At 42.0% G+C, this 16,105-nt stretch overlaps 2 protein-coding genes across 2 annotated transcripts; one reads left to right on the forward strand and one right to left on the reverse strand.

Annotated features, from left to right (window-relative positions):
* nrbf2b (nuclear receptor binding factor 2b) lies at positions 1 to 11,392 on the reverse strand. Its single transcript, XM_062414162.1, has 4 exons — positions 11,183 to 11,392; positions 5,176 to 5,260; positions 3,357 to 3,397; positions 1 to 2,052 (listed from the first exon to the last, which is right to left on the reverse strand). Exons 1-4 carry the CDS (start codon positions 11,210 to 11,212, stop codon positions 1,354 to 1,356), a joined length of 855 nt encoding a protein of 284 aa, XP_062270146.1. The 5' UTR covers positions 11,213 to 11,392; the 3' UTR covers positions 1 to 1,353.
* Positions 11,393 to 11,944: 552 nt separating this feature from the next.
* Positions 11,945 to 15,898, forward strand: LOC133931536 (NHL repeat-containing protein 3-like). Its single transcript, XM_062378441.1, has 3 exons — positions 11,945 to 12,413; positions 13,878 to 14,080; positions 14,227 to 15,898. The coding sequence occupies exons 1-3, from the start codon at positions 12,155 to 12,157 to the stop codon at positions 14,824 to 14,826; spliced, it is 1,062 nt and encodes a 353-aa protein (XP_062234425.1). The 5' UTR covers positions 11,945 to 12,154; the 3' UTR covers positions 14,827 to 15,898.
* The last annotated feature ends 207 nt before the right edge of the window (positions 15,899 to 16,105 follow it).

A 16,105-nucleotide genomic window follows, 5' to 3' on the forward strand; every position in this document is an offset into this window, starting at 1 on the left:
TTAAACTCATCAAAGCCTTTAATTTAAATCTGATAAAGTAAAATATAAAAGGCAGCAATGTAGTTTTTTATCAACAGCAATATGCTTACTGTGACTGAACCCAGCACATGTAATCCTGATCTGCCTGTGTGTGTGTGTGTGTGTTAGGGTCAGACCAATACAACTGTAAATAAGTTCCCGAGATAGAGCTGAGCACTTCTGATGATACTGTTAAAGGAGCAGTTCATCCACATATCAACATTTGAGTTTGTGTAACATGCAGTGAGAGTGAAGTCAGTCCAAACTTCTCTGTGATAACTGACGATCACAGGAACATGTACCAACCAAAGCACAGACAAGTTTTCTGAATCCCAGGGTCCATTATTATCTCCTGGAAAAACATTCTCACGATATCTAGACACCACTGATGTCAGACAATTATAAACACAGGGAGATAGGCACTTTCCCACTTTACAGAATTTATAACTTCAAACTGATCTTTTTTTCTTCTTTCTTTCCTGTAAAGAGGCAAACAAAAACAACTTCTGTTGCAAATAGTCAAAAAGTGACTCAACATCACATTGACATTTGAATTGACACAAACAATTAACTATCCATCCACGTAATATCAAGACAAACCAAAGGTCATTACTTAATTTTCATTATACTAAATAGTCCACTACTAATAATTTCAACTTAAAGTCATCGGCTGGATATAACCAAGTGACACTGAAGCCTGCACCTTTGTAGTCAATAACTCATGTCAACATCTCTCTCACTCATACATAAAAGGATAATGTATTCACTACTATACTGACACAAAGTCCAAAATGTTATGTTAATGATTGACCAATGGTTAACAACCACCATCATGTAGCATTAGAACACTCATGTTATGGCTTTTTTCCAGACAAGATAATTCCACATATTCACAATAAAATACCCAATTAGTCACGTCTCTAGTCTCTGCTCAGTTGTCATCAACTGACAGAAACATCTGTGACATATGCTTCAATGCTCTGAAAAAAAAGTTGGGAGGTGGATGTTTCATTAATTGAGATTTATTTTGTCAAATTACATTTTTAAAGCCAAGAATGACCTTTCACATGCATCTGAAAAACATGTTCCTGACATCTTCAGATGGTACAAAGACCACTGGACGCCTTACTGACTCACAACCTCACTGATGTTTCAACTGACTCTGTGGGTGAACTAAGCCTTTACTTTTGACTGAGTTGTATTATTGGAACAACTCCATGTGCCTGATTCTTCTCAGCACTCGGCAGAGGTCTGATCATGACTCTCATGTCAAACACATCTGAAGTCAAAAGTCATAGTGATTGAACCCTGGTGATAATGACTGTGTGTGTGTCATCACAGTTTATCTCTATCCAGTAGCTCTTTCAGTTCATTCTGGATGTCCTCTGGCAGCTCCAGTGGAGGCAGGTCATCCAGACACAGGTCTTCCTGAGCAGGCATCTCCAGCGGTGGCAGCTGGGGGATTGCAATCTCCTTCCCCTTACCTGTGCTTTTCCTCTCCTGCCCACCCCCTGTTCCCATAGCACCGCCCGCATGCGGTAGCACCCAGAGCTCGGAGCGCTCCACAAAGTCTGCTGCCTCGGCTCTCAGCCGGGTATTTTCTGATCGCAGCCGATCGTTCTCGGCCACCAGGCGTTGGTTTTCTTCCATCACGTGCTCGACCACGCCCCGCAAGTCCTTGATGGTGGTCTGTTGTTCTTCCAGGCGAGTTTTATCATCTTTAGTGGTCTTAGAGCCGGGGCACGGTGGAGTCAAAGGCTGGCAGCCCCCAGTCTGCCGAGTCTGAAGCTGGTAGAGTAAGGTGTCATACTCCCTATCCCTGATTCCTTCACACTCTGCTGCTGAAAGACCTTCGGAGCCTTGGGGCTGGCCTGCAGGCTGGGCTTGGGTATGAAGGGCAGCGCTGCTGGAGGGCTGCACCAGGCCTGTTCGGGCCTTCGTTGCCTCACGGCGAGCTTCTCTCTTCCAGCGCTCTTGGATCAGTCGCTGCTGTTTGATATGACTGTCCCTCTGAAGCTCCATGGACAGATGAGCCTACAGACACAAGTATCAAATGGTAAAGTGGTTATTTGCAAATTGCTAGTCAATGGGAACCATCATCAAAGGACTTTGGTACCAAGTCGAGGCCAAAATTCTAAAAACATAACGGTGCTCTGTTTTTACAGTACCGTGGTTACGGATAACTTCAGCACTTTAGATTTATATTTAATGTTTTAATGGCCGGTCTCCACCCCACTACTGTAGTAACTTGCTGCTTGAAGCCTGGCGAGTAAATGGTAAATGGTTTGTATTTATATAGCGCTTTTCTAGTCTTGATGACCACTCAAAGCGCTTTACAGTACAGTTATACATTCACCCATACATTCACACTCTGCATCTATTCGCAGCACTTAGTTATTCTATGGGGGGCCATTCGGGGTTCAGCATCTTGCCCAAGGACACTTCGGCATGCAGATGGGTCAGACTGGGGATCGAACCACCGACCTTCAGGTTGGAGGACGACCACTCTACCCCTCAGCCACAGCCGCAGTATATAGGTTGGTGTTTGTGTGTGTGTTTTAGTACATTGTAGGTGCAGCATCTGCTGTATCAATCAATTCAATTTTATTTGTATATTGCCAAATAAAGATACACATTATCTCAAGGCACTTAACATTAACAGAATTCTCGTAATTTCCAACATGCCACTGTTGTTTTGAAATGTTAACAGTGTTTTATTTTTTGTCATAACTTGAAGGCTATATAACCACTGTTGTTTTTTTGTATGTCCAAATATTTCTTATAAAAAAGGAGTGTATGTTGAAAAACATGGGAATTCTTGTATCCTGGAATTTCATAGTATTGGTATCAACTACTAATTTGGGTATCGTGCTCTCCCTAAGTACATCATATGATAAGGTTACTTGTAGAGATCTTTAACAGAAAATAGCAGACAAAACTGATAACACAAACTTTAGTAAACAAAATTTGTAATACAAGGTAGGTATATTGTTGTCCTGCATCAGGTTAGGAAGATACATGTGACACTCACTAACACTTTGGTTGACTCACAGTATACCTTCACTATTATTACCTGGTTTTTATCATTATTGCACCTGCCAAGAAAAATTCAAGGTTTCTGGCAAATACATTCATTAGACTTCTACATTCTTTTTCACTCATCTAATTTGCGCAACTTCCTTACTGACCCTTTATTAAATTATGAAAACAGCGACACTGATATTCTGGTTCGGATTTTAGTTAAAGGCGTTGTTTAATATCCCAATAAATAGTAATAATAATATTACACTCACACACGTACGCGCACACACACACACGCACACACACGAGTGTCTCACCTGCTCACACTCTGTTGTCTTCATTGCATCTGTTAAATGATCTGGGGACAAAAAGACAGAGGGCTGATTAACAACAACTTTGCCTGCAGCCTCTTGAGTTCCAACAGTCTTACACTAACTGACAAAAAAACAACAACTTATTACAAAAGGGGCAAAATGTAAAGGCTGTAAAACACAGACGTACTTACACAATGATGTGGTAACGTGCATCATTACTATAAAACCTGCAGCTTGATGCACAGTGGAGTCATAAAGTGTTTAGACTGAGGTAGCTGCTGTTTTTACACGAGCACTGCACTGAAGGTTAGACAAAGAATAACAAGTATTGTCTCAGGTCCATATCAGATAACTACTGCCCTTTAAATTTACTGATGGTGGGAGACAGAAACTATTTGGAAAAGTTTTTATCACTTTCTTTAACTTTGCAAGAATTTTTTTTTTTATTTAACATTTTCACCAATTGACAAGGGAATAATGCATGAATCTAGTTTAGAAAAAAAATTAGTGCAGTCAGTTAAACGCGTTATTAACGGCGTAAACGCAAACCCATTTTAACGTCAATTTCTTTCTCACGAGATTAACGCAGAGCTTTTGGTTGGTGGTTGACTAAGTCACAATCATTTTCAAAACATAATCGTATCAGGCCGTCATGAAGTACCATGAGCGGGCGAGTCTGTGTGTCTGTGTGTGTGTGTGGGTGTCCTCCCAGATAGAGCACTGGTCTGGGGGCTCCGCTCTCCGCCTCCCGCCCCCACACTCAGTAAGACACAGTGAGATCAGAGCTTGTTCACGTGAAGCAGCCGCTCAGTGACTGACCGCCTCCAGTCTGACCTGCTCTCGCTTTTTGTTTTAATATTTCGCAAACTGAAATATATGTTTTTAAGCTACTAAGCTGCAGCTATATGTTTTTATTTATTAAAAAATAGGGTACTTCTTATTGATTTATTATTTTTTTATTAATTTACTTAAAAGTAGGCCGACACTTGCCTGTGTATTTTGTTTGTTTGTTATTTTGTTGCTTGTCTGTTTGAGTAGCTGGCTGAAAGCAAAGAAGTATTAGGCTTACCTTTTATTGGTAAACTAGCTGTTACGGTTCATTGTTTCTGAAGTAGGAGGAGCCTGACTGCTATGTTCACAGCAAACTTGAAATAAAGAAAATGTTAAGCCATGGTTGAACTGCACTATAGGCGGAGTCCTTGTTTACCCGAAATGTTCCCCTTATAATTTTATTTTGTACTGCCCTGTTTGGCAATGTTGTTTTTCAATAAAATAAAACATTTGCATAAAGCAAGCCAATCCACTTTTCCATGTTGATAAGAACATTAAAATTAAAAAAATAAATAAATGAAGGGACATTTAAAATAGATAAAAATGTGCGATTAATCAAGATAAATTTTGAGTTAACTAAGACACAAATGCGATTAAATATTTTAATCGTTTGACAGCACTAAAAAAACTAAAAGATCGATCATTTGTATCTTGGGGTAGGTATGCGTTCTGCTGGGGGACATTTCATTATTTACTACTTGGTTGCATGGTCACAACACACAGCAAGTAGACCCATAACTTGCTGGAGTTTTTACATATCTCATCTAGCCAGAGATGAGATATCTAACACCTCGGGAAGCTGTCTGGAGGAGCTGCCACTGCGACTTGACCCCAGATAAGTAGAAGGAAATGAATGAATGGATGGTTGAGATGCAAGGATGGGTACAAGGAAGGAAGGAAGGAAGGACAGACAGACACAGTGACAGGCAGAACGAAAGACAGACTCCGGTGGGGACAATGTTACGTACTGTGTCAGTGTCATTCAACATACCTGCTGCTTTTCCATGGCAGGATATAGCCTCTTCATACTTTCCTGCCGATACCAAACGGTCTGCCTTCCTGCACTGCTGATGAGCCTAAAGAGAGTGGAGGGAACAAGGGGAGAAGGACAAAGAAAGAATTGGACACAGCTAAGTTAGAGGTATCAAAAATAGAGAGAAGGACTTTTCTCCCTACAACTGTCAACAGTCCCCACCTGCTTCAAGCAGGCCACCATCATCCCCATACCTAAGAAATCAACCATCACCTGCTTAAACGACTACCGACCTGTAGCACTGACCTCCACAATCATGAAGTGCTTCGAGTGGCTGGTCAAAACCCACATATGCTCCACCCTTGACCCCTTCCAGTTTGCATACCACCCCAACCGATTGACGGACGATGCCATCGCCCTGACAACACACACCACCCTCTCCCACCTGGAAAAGGCCAACACATATGTGAGGATGCTGTTCGTGGACTACAGCTCCGCGTTCAACACAATTGTGCCTGCCAAACTCGTCCCCAAGCTCAGGAGCCTGGGTCTTAAAACCCCCCTGTGTAACTGGATCTTGGACTTCCTGACGAGCAGACCCCAGGTGGTGAGAATCTGTAACAACACCTCCTCCTCGCTGACCCTGAGCACAGGGGCCCCTCAGGGCTGCGTGCTCAGTCCCCTTCTGTACTCCCTGTACACACAGGACTGTGTGGCAACACATGGTTCAAACATCATCCTTAAGTTTGCAGACGACACCACCATCCTGGGTCTCATCTCCAACAACGATGAGACCGCCTACAGAGATGAGGTCAGAGGCTTGGAGACATGGTGCCAAGAGAACAACCTGTCTCTCAATGTTTGCAAGACCAAGGAGATGATCGTGGACTTCAGGAAGCTGCAGAGGGGGGGGTCACGGCCCGTTACACATTGATGGAGCTGTAGTGGAGAGAGTCTCCGAATTCAAGTTCCTCGGTGTGTTCATCACGGATGACCTGACCTGGTCCAAACTAGCGGACTCTGTGGTGAAAACTTCACAAAAAGCGTCTATACTTCCTGAGGAGACTAAAGAAGTTTGGCATGGCTGCAAAAACATTAACAAACTTCTACAGGTGCACCATTGAGAGCATCCTCTCAAGCTGCACTACTGCCTGGTTTGGTAGCTGCTCCGCTGCTGATCGAAAGGCCCTGCAGAGGGTGGTGAAGACAGCGTAGTGCATCATCGGCTGCAAGCTCCCTTCCGTGAAACTCATCTACAACACAAGATGTCTGAGAAAAGCACGGAAGATCATCAAGGATCACAGCCATCCAGGCTGTGGACTTCTCACACTGTTGCCGTCTGGCAGACGTTACCGGAGCATCCGAGCAAGGACTACCAGACTCACAAACAGCTTCTACCCCAGGCCATCAGGCTTCTGAACAATCAACATTGACCCCCTTAACAGTCACCATGTACATTCTGCTCCCACACTCATACGAATACACTTACTCCACATATATTCATTTGATTTAATATTCCCCACTTCTTCACCATGTAAACTGCTGCTTCATTTGGACTTTTATCTGCCTTTGTAATACCTATATTCATATTATTTAATTTAATATTACCCACTCCTTCACCCTGTAAACTGCTACTTCATTTGACTTTGACTTGACTATGTTATATTTATACATATATTCATATTCATATAATTTAATTTAATATTCCATTCACCCTGTAAACTACTGCTTGACTACATTATATGTTACGATGTGATGTTATATGTTATGTTAGATAGCATGTTTTTTTTTTTTTCTATCCTCTGAATAGTCACCATGTACATTCTGCTCCCAAATCATACAAATACACTAACTTCACATATACTTATCTTATTTAATATTCCCCACTTCTTCACCCTGAAAACTGTTGCTTCATTTGATTTTATTTGACTATGTTATATGTTATACATATATTCATATTATTTTAATTAATATTCCCCACTCCTTCACCCTGTAAACTGCTGCTTCATTTAACTTTGACTTTAATTTGACTATGTTATACATATATTCATATGACTTAATTTAATATTCACTTGACTGTGTTATATGTTATATGTTACAATGTTATGTTATATTACATAGTATGTTATTTTTTTGTCATTTTGTAAAGTCGCCTACTGCGTAGATGTTTGCCTGCCATGTCATAAGAATTTCACTGCTCCGATGACGCTGTCATTGGTGCATGTGACAATAAACTTTGATTTGATTTGATTTGATTTAATGTGTTAAATGGAAGCATAGTGCCCAGATTTTGGGGAAGAAAAATCAGAGCAAATGAGTGGCAAAGAAGTAAGAAAGGAGAGACAGGTGCAAATGGGGCAAGAGATGTTTGGTTCAGTATATAATTTAATATTTGTAAATGATAAATGCATTTATACAGCACTTCTCTAGTTTTATTGACTATTCAAAACACTTTGCACTGCAAGTCACATGTGCCCATCCGTACACACAGGAGCATTGTATCTGTACTTGAAGAGAAGTTTCTGATTGACCTTATCAGATGGAAAACTATGATTTGGTGTTTTACCTCAGTAAACCTTTGTGAGTCAAAACCCAGCAAGACTAATTCTGTGTTAATCAGAGCTGGGTAGACTAATAACTAATTGCTTTGAAGAAGTTACAATGAAAGCTGAAAGTATTTAGGATTACTGTTAAACCTTACTGCCACAGTTCTTTCCTGTCCCTGTTCCCAAACCAATCCCCCTCCCTGTGTCAGAGGTGCTTAAAGGGATAGTTCACCGGAAAGTTTGTATTCACTCATCTGCTCACCACTATGCCGTTGGAGGGTTGGGTAAAGTGTTTGAGTCCACAAAACATCTTAAGACGTTCAGGGCTAAAAAGGGGTTTAGCCCAGACGTAATTAATCAACAGAAACTAGGAAAAAAAACATCCGCAACCCCTGACATTCATATTGGACTTTAGGTATAAAAAAAACACTAAGTTTTAGGAGTAAATCTCCACTACAGTAGGTGGCAATGCTAGCGGATGTAGCCACACAGTAGTGTGCCCAAGGGTCCGTGAACACATCTCAGAGGACGGTATCAGAGGACAATTGGGCTTAAAACATGGTGTAAATGACGCTGTTTCAAGTCAAATATAAATTCCGGGTCTTGTGGACAACTGGATGACACCATACGGGCAGAATGGAGTCATTATATGTTTTTTCAGTTGTTTTATTACATGGAAGAAGAGGTCATCTGGGCTATAACACTGTTTACCCTGTACCTCCTAAAGTGTATTGTGGACAAACAGCTAATGAAACAATCATTAAATACTAGGGCTGAACGATTAATTGCATTTGCGTTAAAATCGCGATTTGATAAAACGTGATTTTCTAATCGCAGCGTGCGCGATTAAAACGTGCGAAAGAGAGTAGGGCTCTGGGCTGCTGTCCTCACCCGCAGCAAGAGTGCCGCAGGACCACAAAACTCCTCTGATCCAGAAGATAGCGAAGCAAGCCTGCATCACCTACAGGGTTCTAAAGTCTTCGGCCGACGTGGCGGACTCACAGAGCGAGCTCATGCCGCTGCTGACCGCGGTGCGGGCGGCCGACCTGAAAATCACTCCGCGGAAAAGCAAGCCGTGCTCCGGGGCGGCGGGGCTCCAGAGCCCCCCAGTCACATACATGCACATCTGCGAGACGGTGGTGTTCAGCATGGGGGTGTTCCTGCTGAGGCCCGGCGCCCCCATACCGCTGCACGACCAGCCGGACATGAACGGGGATCTACGGAGCTGCTGATCCGCACGCTGCCCTTCCAGCGCATCCAGCTGGCCCGCCGCATCCACGGACACAGAGCTTAAACTGCTGCTGCTCCACTGACTATAACAACGCCGCTTTCCAACACACAAATAAATTAAATGTGGAAGTAATCCAAGTATTCAGAATACGTTACTCAAATTGGTTGGGCATGTATTCTGTAACGGAATAGGTTTTCAAACTTCCCAACACTGGAAATGTTACTGACTTGGGAGAAGTAAGACACCTACAATAAAAAAAGAAAGTGCAATCCTTGTGTTTATACTTACAATGACTTTTATTAAATTACTTAACTGCACACTGATTTGTTTTTCTTGTTGCTGTAATGAGCAGCTAAATAAAAATGTGGGAAAGAATATTGTACAGTTAATATATCTAATATTGTGTTGGTCATATTTAAATCATTCATTTTGTTTTTTTGGGGAGAAAAAAATTCCATATTAAATCGAAATCGCAATTTTTGGGGAAAAAAATCGCAATTAGATTATTTCCCCAAATCGTTCAGCCCTATTAAATACTCAAACAGACAATTGACAAAGATGTAGAGATAATTACATTAATTTCAAAGTTTGTCCATCCCTATTTCTGATACTCTTCTGAGCAAACAATGCACACAATATTAAAGTAGCAACTTTGAATTTTTAGCCAAAGCTCGAACATTTCACAGTTTAAAGTAACTCATTTGATGATTGATTGAAGTAACTTGTCTGTAGTTTTTTGATTACCGCATTCGCATTTTACTGATGGCTTTTATTAAATATTATTTTAACTTGGGCATTAGTATTGTTATTCGATACCAATGCCATCCCAGTGCACAGCGAGGTTCCTTATTACCTCCCCCAAGGTGGTGATGTTTTTGTCTGTGTTTGCTTGGTTGCTTATCAGCAGGATTAAAACTACACTACTTCCATGAAAGTTGATGGAAGGATTCGGTATAGTTTGGGGAAGAACAAATAAAGTTTTGGCTACAGATCCAGATCAGGGGCGTATCCAGGATTTTTTTTGCGAGATAGAGTGTTAAAGGACACTTTGACAGATTTACCAGGGTATAATTCATGGATCTCGGGAAAAAACATGCATTTTTTAAGGCTGATATCTTTATGTTTGTGCAATATGGCGGTTTTATTACATTTAGGCAGTCCATTGAGCCTTGGAGGAGGTATGCAATCTTCTTTTGACAGCATCTAACAGGCCTAACTCAAACTAGAGGTCACATACTAGATCTGGTTATTAGTTTGGGAGTCTGAGGATTGTGAAAATATGTGTTAATCAAAAAACTTCGAAACGTTTACATGACTATACGGATTAAATCTGTATGTTTACTTAGTATTAGGAAATGTCTTGTGTTATCTATTGTGCCTGTGCACTTTATATGTTTCACTGTGGTAGAGTGGGAAACGTCGTATCGATTCCTTGTACGTCTTGAACATGTTAGGAAATTGACAATAAAGCTACATTATCTTTTATCTTATCGTATCTTAATTTTCTCAGAAAGAACAGATGCTCTTCTTTGAGTGTTACAACACATGGCTGACACAAACCGAGCCGATCAACCCCTAAACCTAGCCCCCTATCACTATCATGTGATGATGAAATAAGGGGACATGACTGAGAATAACTGAAGATGAACTCCTGTCGAGGTCCTCACTCTCGGAGAATCTATAACAAGCAGAACTTGAGGTGACTCATTAAATGGCAAGTTAATTTTTCCTTTCGATTATCACCCACTCACAGTCCTGGTGGAACAGAGAACTTGTCTCGAGGGCAATGTCCGTGCCGGTAATGTCTATGTACTTAATAGACAACACAGATTATATCCAGTGCTACTGATGTGGCGTTCAGTGTCACTGTGACCCTGTTTGTACTACTGATGTGGCGTTCAGTGTCACTGTGACTCTGTGTGGATGATATTAGGACCATTAAAACAACTAGTAATCATTACACAGCTTTGCAAACAAGTTAATAAGTAACACACTGGTCCCTCCGAGCTAACAACAACATCTGTAGGTGAACCAGACTAATATAAACTAACAATGGAAACTCCGACTTCCCGTTCTGTCGTGGACAAAGACGACACGTAGCCTCATGTGTGAAGAGACAACAACACGGCCACGGCGACGCGGTTAGCCGCTAACTTCCAGTGGGAGCTAGCTAAGGTAGCTAACCTCTGCGAGCCCCTAGCTACAGTAACGTTAGCCTGTTATTGCAACATCGAGTGGGGGAACTTACGAGGTTGAGCGAACTGTCCACGACCTCCATGGAGTCGATTGTCCGAAGGGTCCCGCTGCATGAAAGGTGTCTCTCTCTGCCCCGCGCCGACTGTCATTCACAACGCGGGTGCGAATCTTCCAAATCCAGTCTGAAGGAAATTACAGTGAGAGGAGCTCGGACACAGCCAGGCTGCGTCAAAACGTCCTGACGTCACGATGGTCACACGACGCCGCGTCAAGCTTCCGGGAACCAGAAAGGTTTGTTTTAGAATTAAAAGGCCTTAAAATCGGTCAGTTCATAAATGAATTTAGATTATATTTTTGAACTAGCTCAGATCTATATATAGAAACATTTAATATACAAGTTATAATATACAAGAAGTACGCAGAAAACCCAATGAGCTTATTATAATGCCTCACCCTAAATAATGTTCAAATTAAAAAATATATAATCTTTAATTAGATACCAAAATTGACGTGAAGGATAATGTTATGGCTACCCGAGTCAGCAAATTTACATTAAAATATTTAGCCAAAAAAAAACACTCAAAGCAATACAAAAGCAAATGGGGTGTATGTGGTGTGTAGATTTGTTCGAGTGTGTGTGTGTGTGTGAGGGGGAGGGGGTGCATATAAATATATTTCCATTGACAACAATACATAAAGGAGGACACTTATAGTGCAGCAGTTAAATTGTCTTAAATACTCTTGTGTATTTTGTGTATTTATTATTTTAGCTTTTATTGTGATGTTATGGACGGAAGTTATTCTGTCTCACGTCTCAGGAGGAAGTGGATTCACCTCTTCTTGTTGTGGTTGGTGGGCTTCAAATCTCCTCATACGGATAAATATACGGACTGAACGCGTTGTGTGTTCCGAGTAGAACGTGTATTTAACGCCTGAGGACTCCGGCCAGTGTCCTCCTCTCCAGCGGTGTCTGTCTGACAGGGTCAGCTAAGGCCGGGGAAGCAGGACATTGAACGTAATACAGATGTTGCTGAAGAAGAGAGGCCACGCGTGTCTGATCGCCTCAGGTTTGGGCACGCTTGTCTTGTTGATGATGGTGCTGTTCGGGAGCATCGGCTCCCAGTCGGGCAGCGGCTCCACCCTCAGACTGGACTACCAGCTGCTGGGCAGACCCCTGTACAAGCTGGACCTAGGCTGGCCCCGGAACCCGGAGCTCTTCACCGGGGACGTGTTTGCTGTGGCAGTCGACCAGTATGCTGGTGTAGTGTATGTGGCACAGAGAGGTAAATACACTCACCACACAACAGCACATCCACTCAGAGCACTTTGTGTGATCAATATGTTTGTACACAGGTAAAAGCATTCCCTCATTTCACATTTTATGGATGTGAATCCTGATGTGAAAATACATTTGGAGACTTTCATGTAAATCCGCAACTGAAAATGAGATATATGAATATTTACCTGTACTTAAAAGGAATCGTTCACCCAAAAATGAAAATTCACTCATTATCTACTCACCACTATGCTGACTGAGGGCCAGATATAGTGTTGTGAGTCCACAGAACACTTTTGTAGTTTCAGGGATAAACAGTGTTGCAGACAAAACCTATACAATCGAAGTCAATGGTGACAGCTTTTTAAAACTAAAAAAAAAAACAACTGAAAACGACATTAAAAGCATCCATACTGCTCCTGTGGTGTCATCCAAGTGTGCATAAGTGACAACATTCCAATTGACTCGAAACGGCGTAATTTACACCATGTTTTAGCCTAAATTTCTTCTCAGTGATTTGTAAAAATTGAGACAGATTAATGAATCTCCAAAGAAGTGGTAATATAATTTGTAAATGATCTTCTAATCAAGACAAAGCTTAAAAGTTGTAACGTGTGGCTTCATAAATGGCCAAAATTGTATTTAATAATATAAGTTAATATATGTTATAAGCTAATAATAAGAAGAACATTTGGGCTGGCTGATAGTCTGTCCCAGTACCCATGTTTGCTGTCAGTGGAGGGATAGTCACATGGACTGTAACAGCATTGGGGTTGTGGACTAACAGTTCCAGCTGGGAACGGTGAAGATTTAGAAGCCGAAGACAGCTTGAGAGGCGGTGGTCTAGTGGTAGAAACTTGGACTATGGGCAGAAAAGGTCTCTGGTTTGTCTCTAGTTCGACTCCACGGAGAGACAACAAAAAGACGAACCTGGATTGATCTGTCCAAAAATCCAAGAGTCTCCCTACCCTGTCTAGTGCCCCTGAGCAAGGCACCTTACTCCCCCAACATCTGCTCCCCGGGCACTGTACATGGCTGCTCACTGCTCTGTGTGTCCTGCACCAGATGGGGGTTAAATGCAGAGGATAAATTTACCTACCATTGCATGAGTGTGTTGTGAATGTCTGTGCATGTGTTTGGTAAATAAACGAATCTTAATCTTCTGTCATGGCTGATACAATCAGCTGAGTGTTGATTTAACATGTTGACTAAAGCCACAACTACCCTGTCTCTGGTTATTGCTTTTCCTGAGTGAGTTGACTGAGGTCCAAGTTGACTGAAATAAAGTTAACCTGAATTAGAGGCAGATATGAACCCATTGTATTCCATTATATAGTTGTTTAAAAACCCCCAACATGCTGAATATTATTGTAATTTACGCCGTTTTTGTTTTCCTCTGTGGTTCTTTTCTCAAGGGAAAATCAAGTGGATAATAAATGTTCACCCAGTTTTTGCCTTTGTTGTATCGCAGGTGATGGTGTGCCCAAGGTGCTGGTGTTCACTACAAATGGAGATCTCCTCATGTCCTGGAACAATACCACACTGGAGATGCCTCATGGGATATTTTTAGCAGATGCAGCCTCATTAAACCCCTCTCTGTGGATCACAGATGTGGGGAATGGCCCGCATGGCCACTGCATCAAACAGTACTCCACATCAGGGAAGCTCCTTCAGGTAACAGCTTTATCAACAGGAGGATTTCGGTGGTAGGGATTGTTTGTTCAGGTTCCCCCTGCAGGATTTACCTTTGATTATTTAAAATATTTTGTAATATTCGACCGTCTGTTGCTTGTTTTTGATTATTTTCTTGTTTGTGTCAGGTGCTTGGCACACAAGGGCACCCAGGTTCTTCGTTGAACCCTCTGCAGTTTGACCAGCCAGCTGAGATCTTCGTCCATAGCTCCGGGGAGATGTACATTGTGGACGGTGATGGCGGAATGAACAACCGCCTCATCAAGCTTTCTAAAGATCGGGAGGTGTTGTGGATGCATGGAGAGAAAGGACAAGGCCTGGCTCAGTTCTACATCCCCCACAGCGTGACTGTGGATAACAACCTGAGGGTGTGGGTGGCCGACAGGGGCAACAAGAGGATCCAGGTCTTTAACTCCCTCACAGGAGACTGGCTTGGGACGTGGGGGAGCTGCTTCACGGAGGACGCGCCCTACTCTGTACGTCTGACCCCCGACAAGAAGTACTTTGTTGTTGTCCAGCTCCACACCAATCAGATTTCCCTGCTGGACGCACCACCAGTGGGTTTAATTGGCCAGTGCAAAGTGGTCAGTGTGATCCAGCTGGCTGATGATGTGAAGCCCCACCTGGTCGACCTAGACCTAAAGACTGGAGCCCTGTATGTGGCTGAGATCGGAGCTCAGCAGGCTCAGAAATTCACCCCCTTCAGTCTGGGTGGGAGTTTCCCATAGAACTGCACTTGGCTTTAAGTGAAGAATTAACATTTTTGAAAACTGTGGCAATTATCAGAATGAAATAATTAACTTTAAAATGGACAAAACATTTTTACACAAATTCTTATGTAATTTGCCGTCATGTGAATCCAGTTACCTGCATATCCTTTGGCTGGGAGGAAGCAGAGTACCTGGCAAAACCCACACAGACACCGAAATTTGAGAAATTTGAAATGGTTCAGCTCATATCACACTCATATCATCACATTAAATATAGTGAAGTCAAAGACAGAGGCTCGTATTTATGGGCTTGTGGTGCCTGGTAGTCCAATTTAAAAAATCCACCCACAATGCAAGACTATCAGAATAATATTAGACATATTTAAAGTAATCGTAATCGGGACAGGTCCCCTGACTAAGAATTTGCTGGTGTAAACCTACCATAATATTCAGTATTTACCTCTGCAGTGTAATTAGAACCATTGACAACAAAGTATTTATTTGACAGTAAAATAATGTATTGTTTAATTCAAATTCCATCCTTTAGTGTTAGAAAAATGCTCATGTAAAGTTTGAAACATAACGACTTCTACTAAAATAAATGAATATGCAGGTAAATAAAAGCAGGTTTCTCCACAATAAATAAGGACATCATGATAATTGTTGTTCTTATAAACCAATAGTTATCAATAATTGCTAAATTAACATATGGTTGATGGGTATACTGTTTTGTGAAGTTATGTGCCATTCTTATTACTTTCCTTGACATTGCACTGCTTGCAAGGCTCAATGTATGCTACTCCGAGTCCGTTGCGGACTGACGGACGGACGGAGCGGACGGACCCTTTTTGATTTATAGTTCTACGAGCCTTTTTGTTGTGAAAACAATTCACCGCCAGAACAGTAGATGGCGCAACTGAAGTCGAGCTTAGAGAAGCCTACCTCATGAGGTATATAGAAGAAGTCCACGCTGGTTTATTTACGTCCTCCCTGCTCCTCACACACAGTGAACGATGGCAGCTAACAGAAAAAGGATGTTGATGACGCGACAGTTTTTGCTGAATAAAGTGACACCCAGCGGGTCATAATGCTTATGTTATCGTGTCTTAACGCAGCGGTTCCCCGGTCTTGTTTCCAAACTGCGTTGCTAATTCAACAGCTGCAACAGCTTGAAGCTACACGGAGGCAGCTAGCTTCCCCCCAGATTCCACACACAGTCAGCAGGGACACCCGATACTAACTACTACCGTTAGTTAGTATCGATCTAAAGTGTTTGCTTCTAACCTGACGGTGTTTG

The sequence above is a fragment of the Platichthys flesus genome, chromosome 20, assembly GCF_949316205.1.
Source record: "Platichthys flesus chromosome 20, fPlaFle2.1, whole genome shotgun sequence".
Lineage (NCBI taxonomy): Eukaryota > Metazoa > Chordata > Actinopteri > Pleuronectiformes > Pleuronectidae > Platichthys > Platichthys flesus.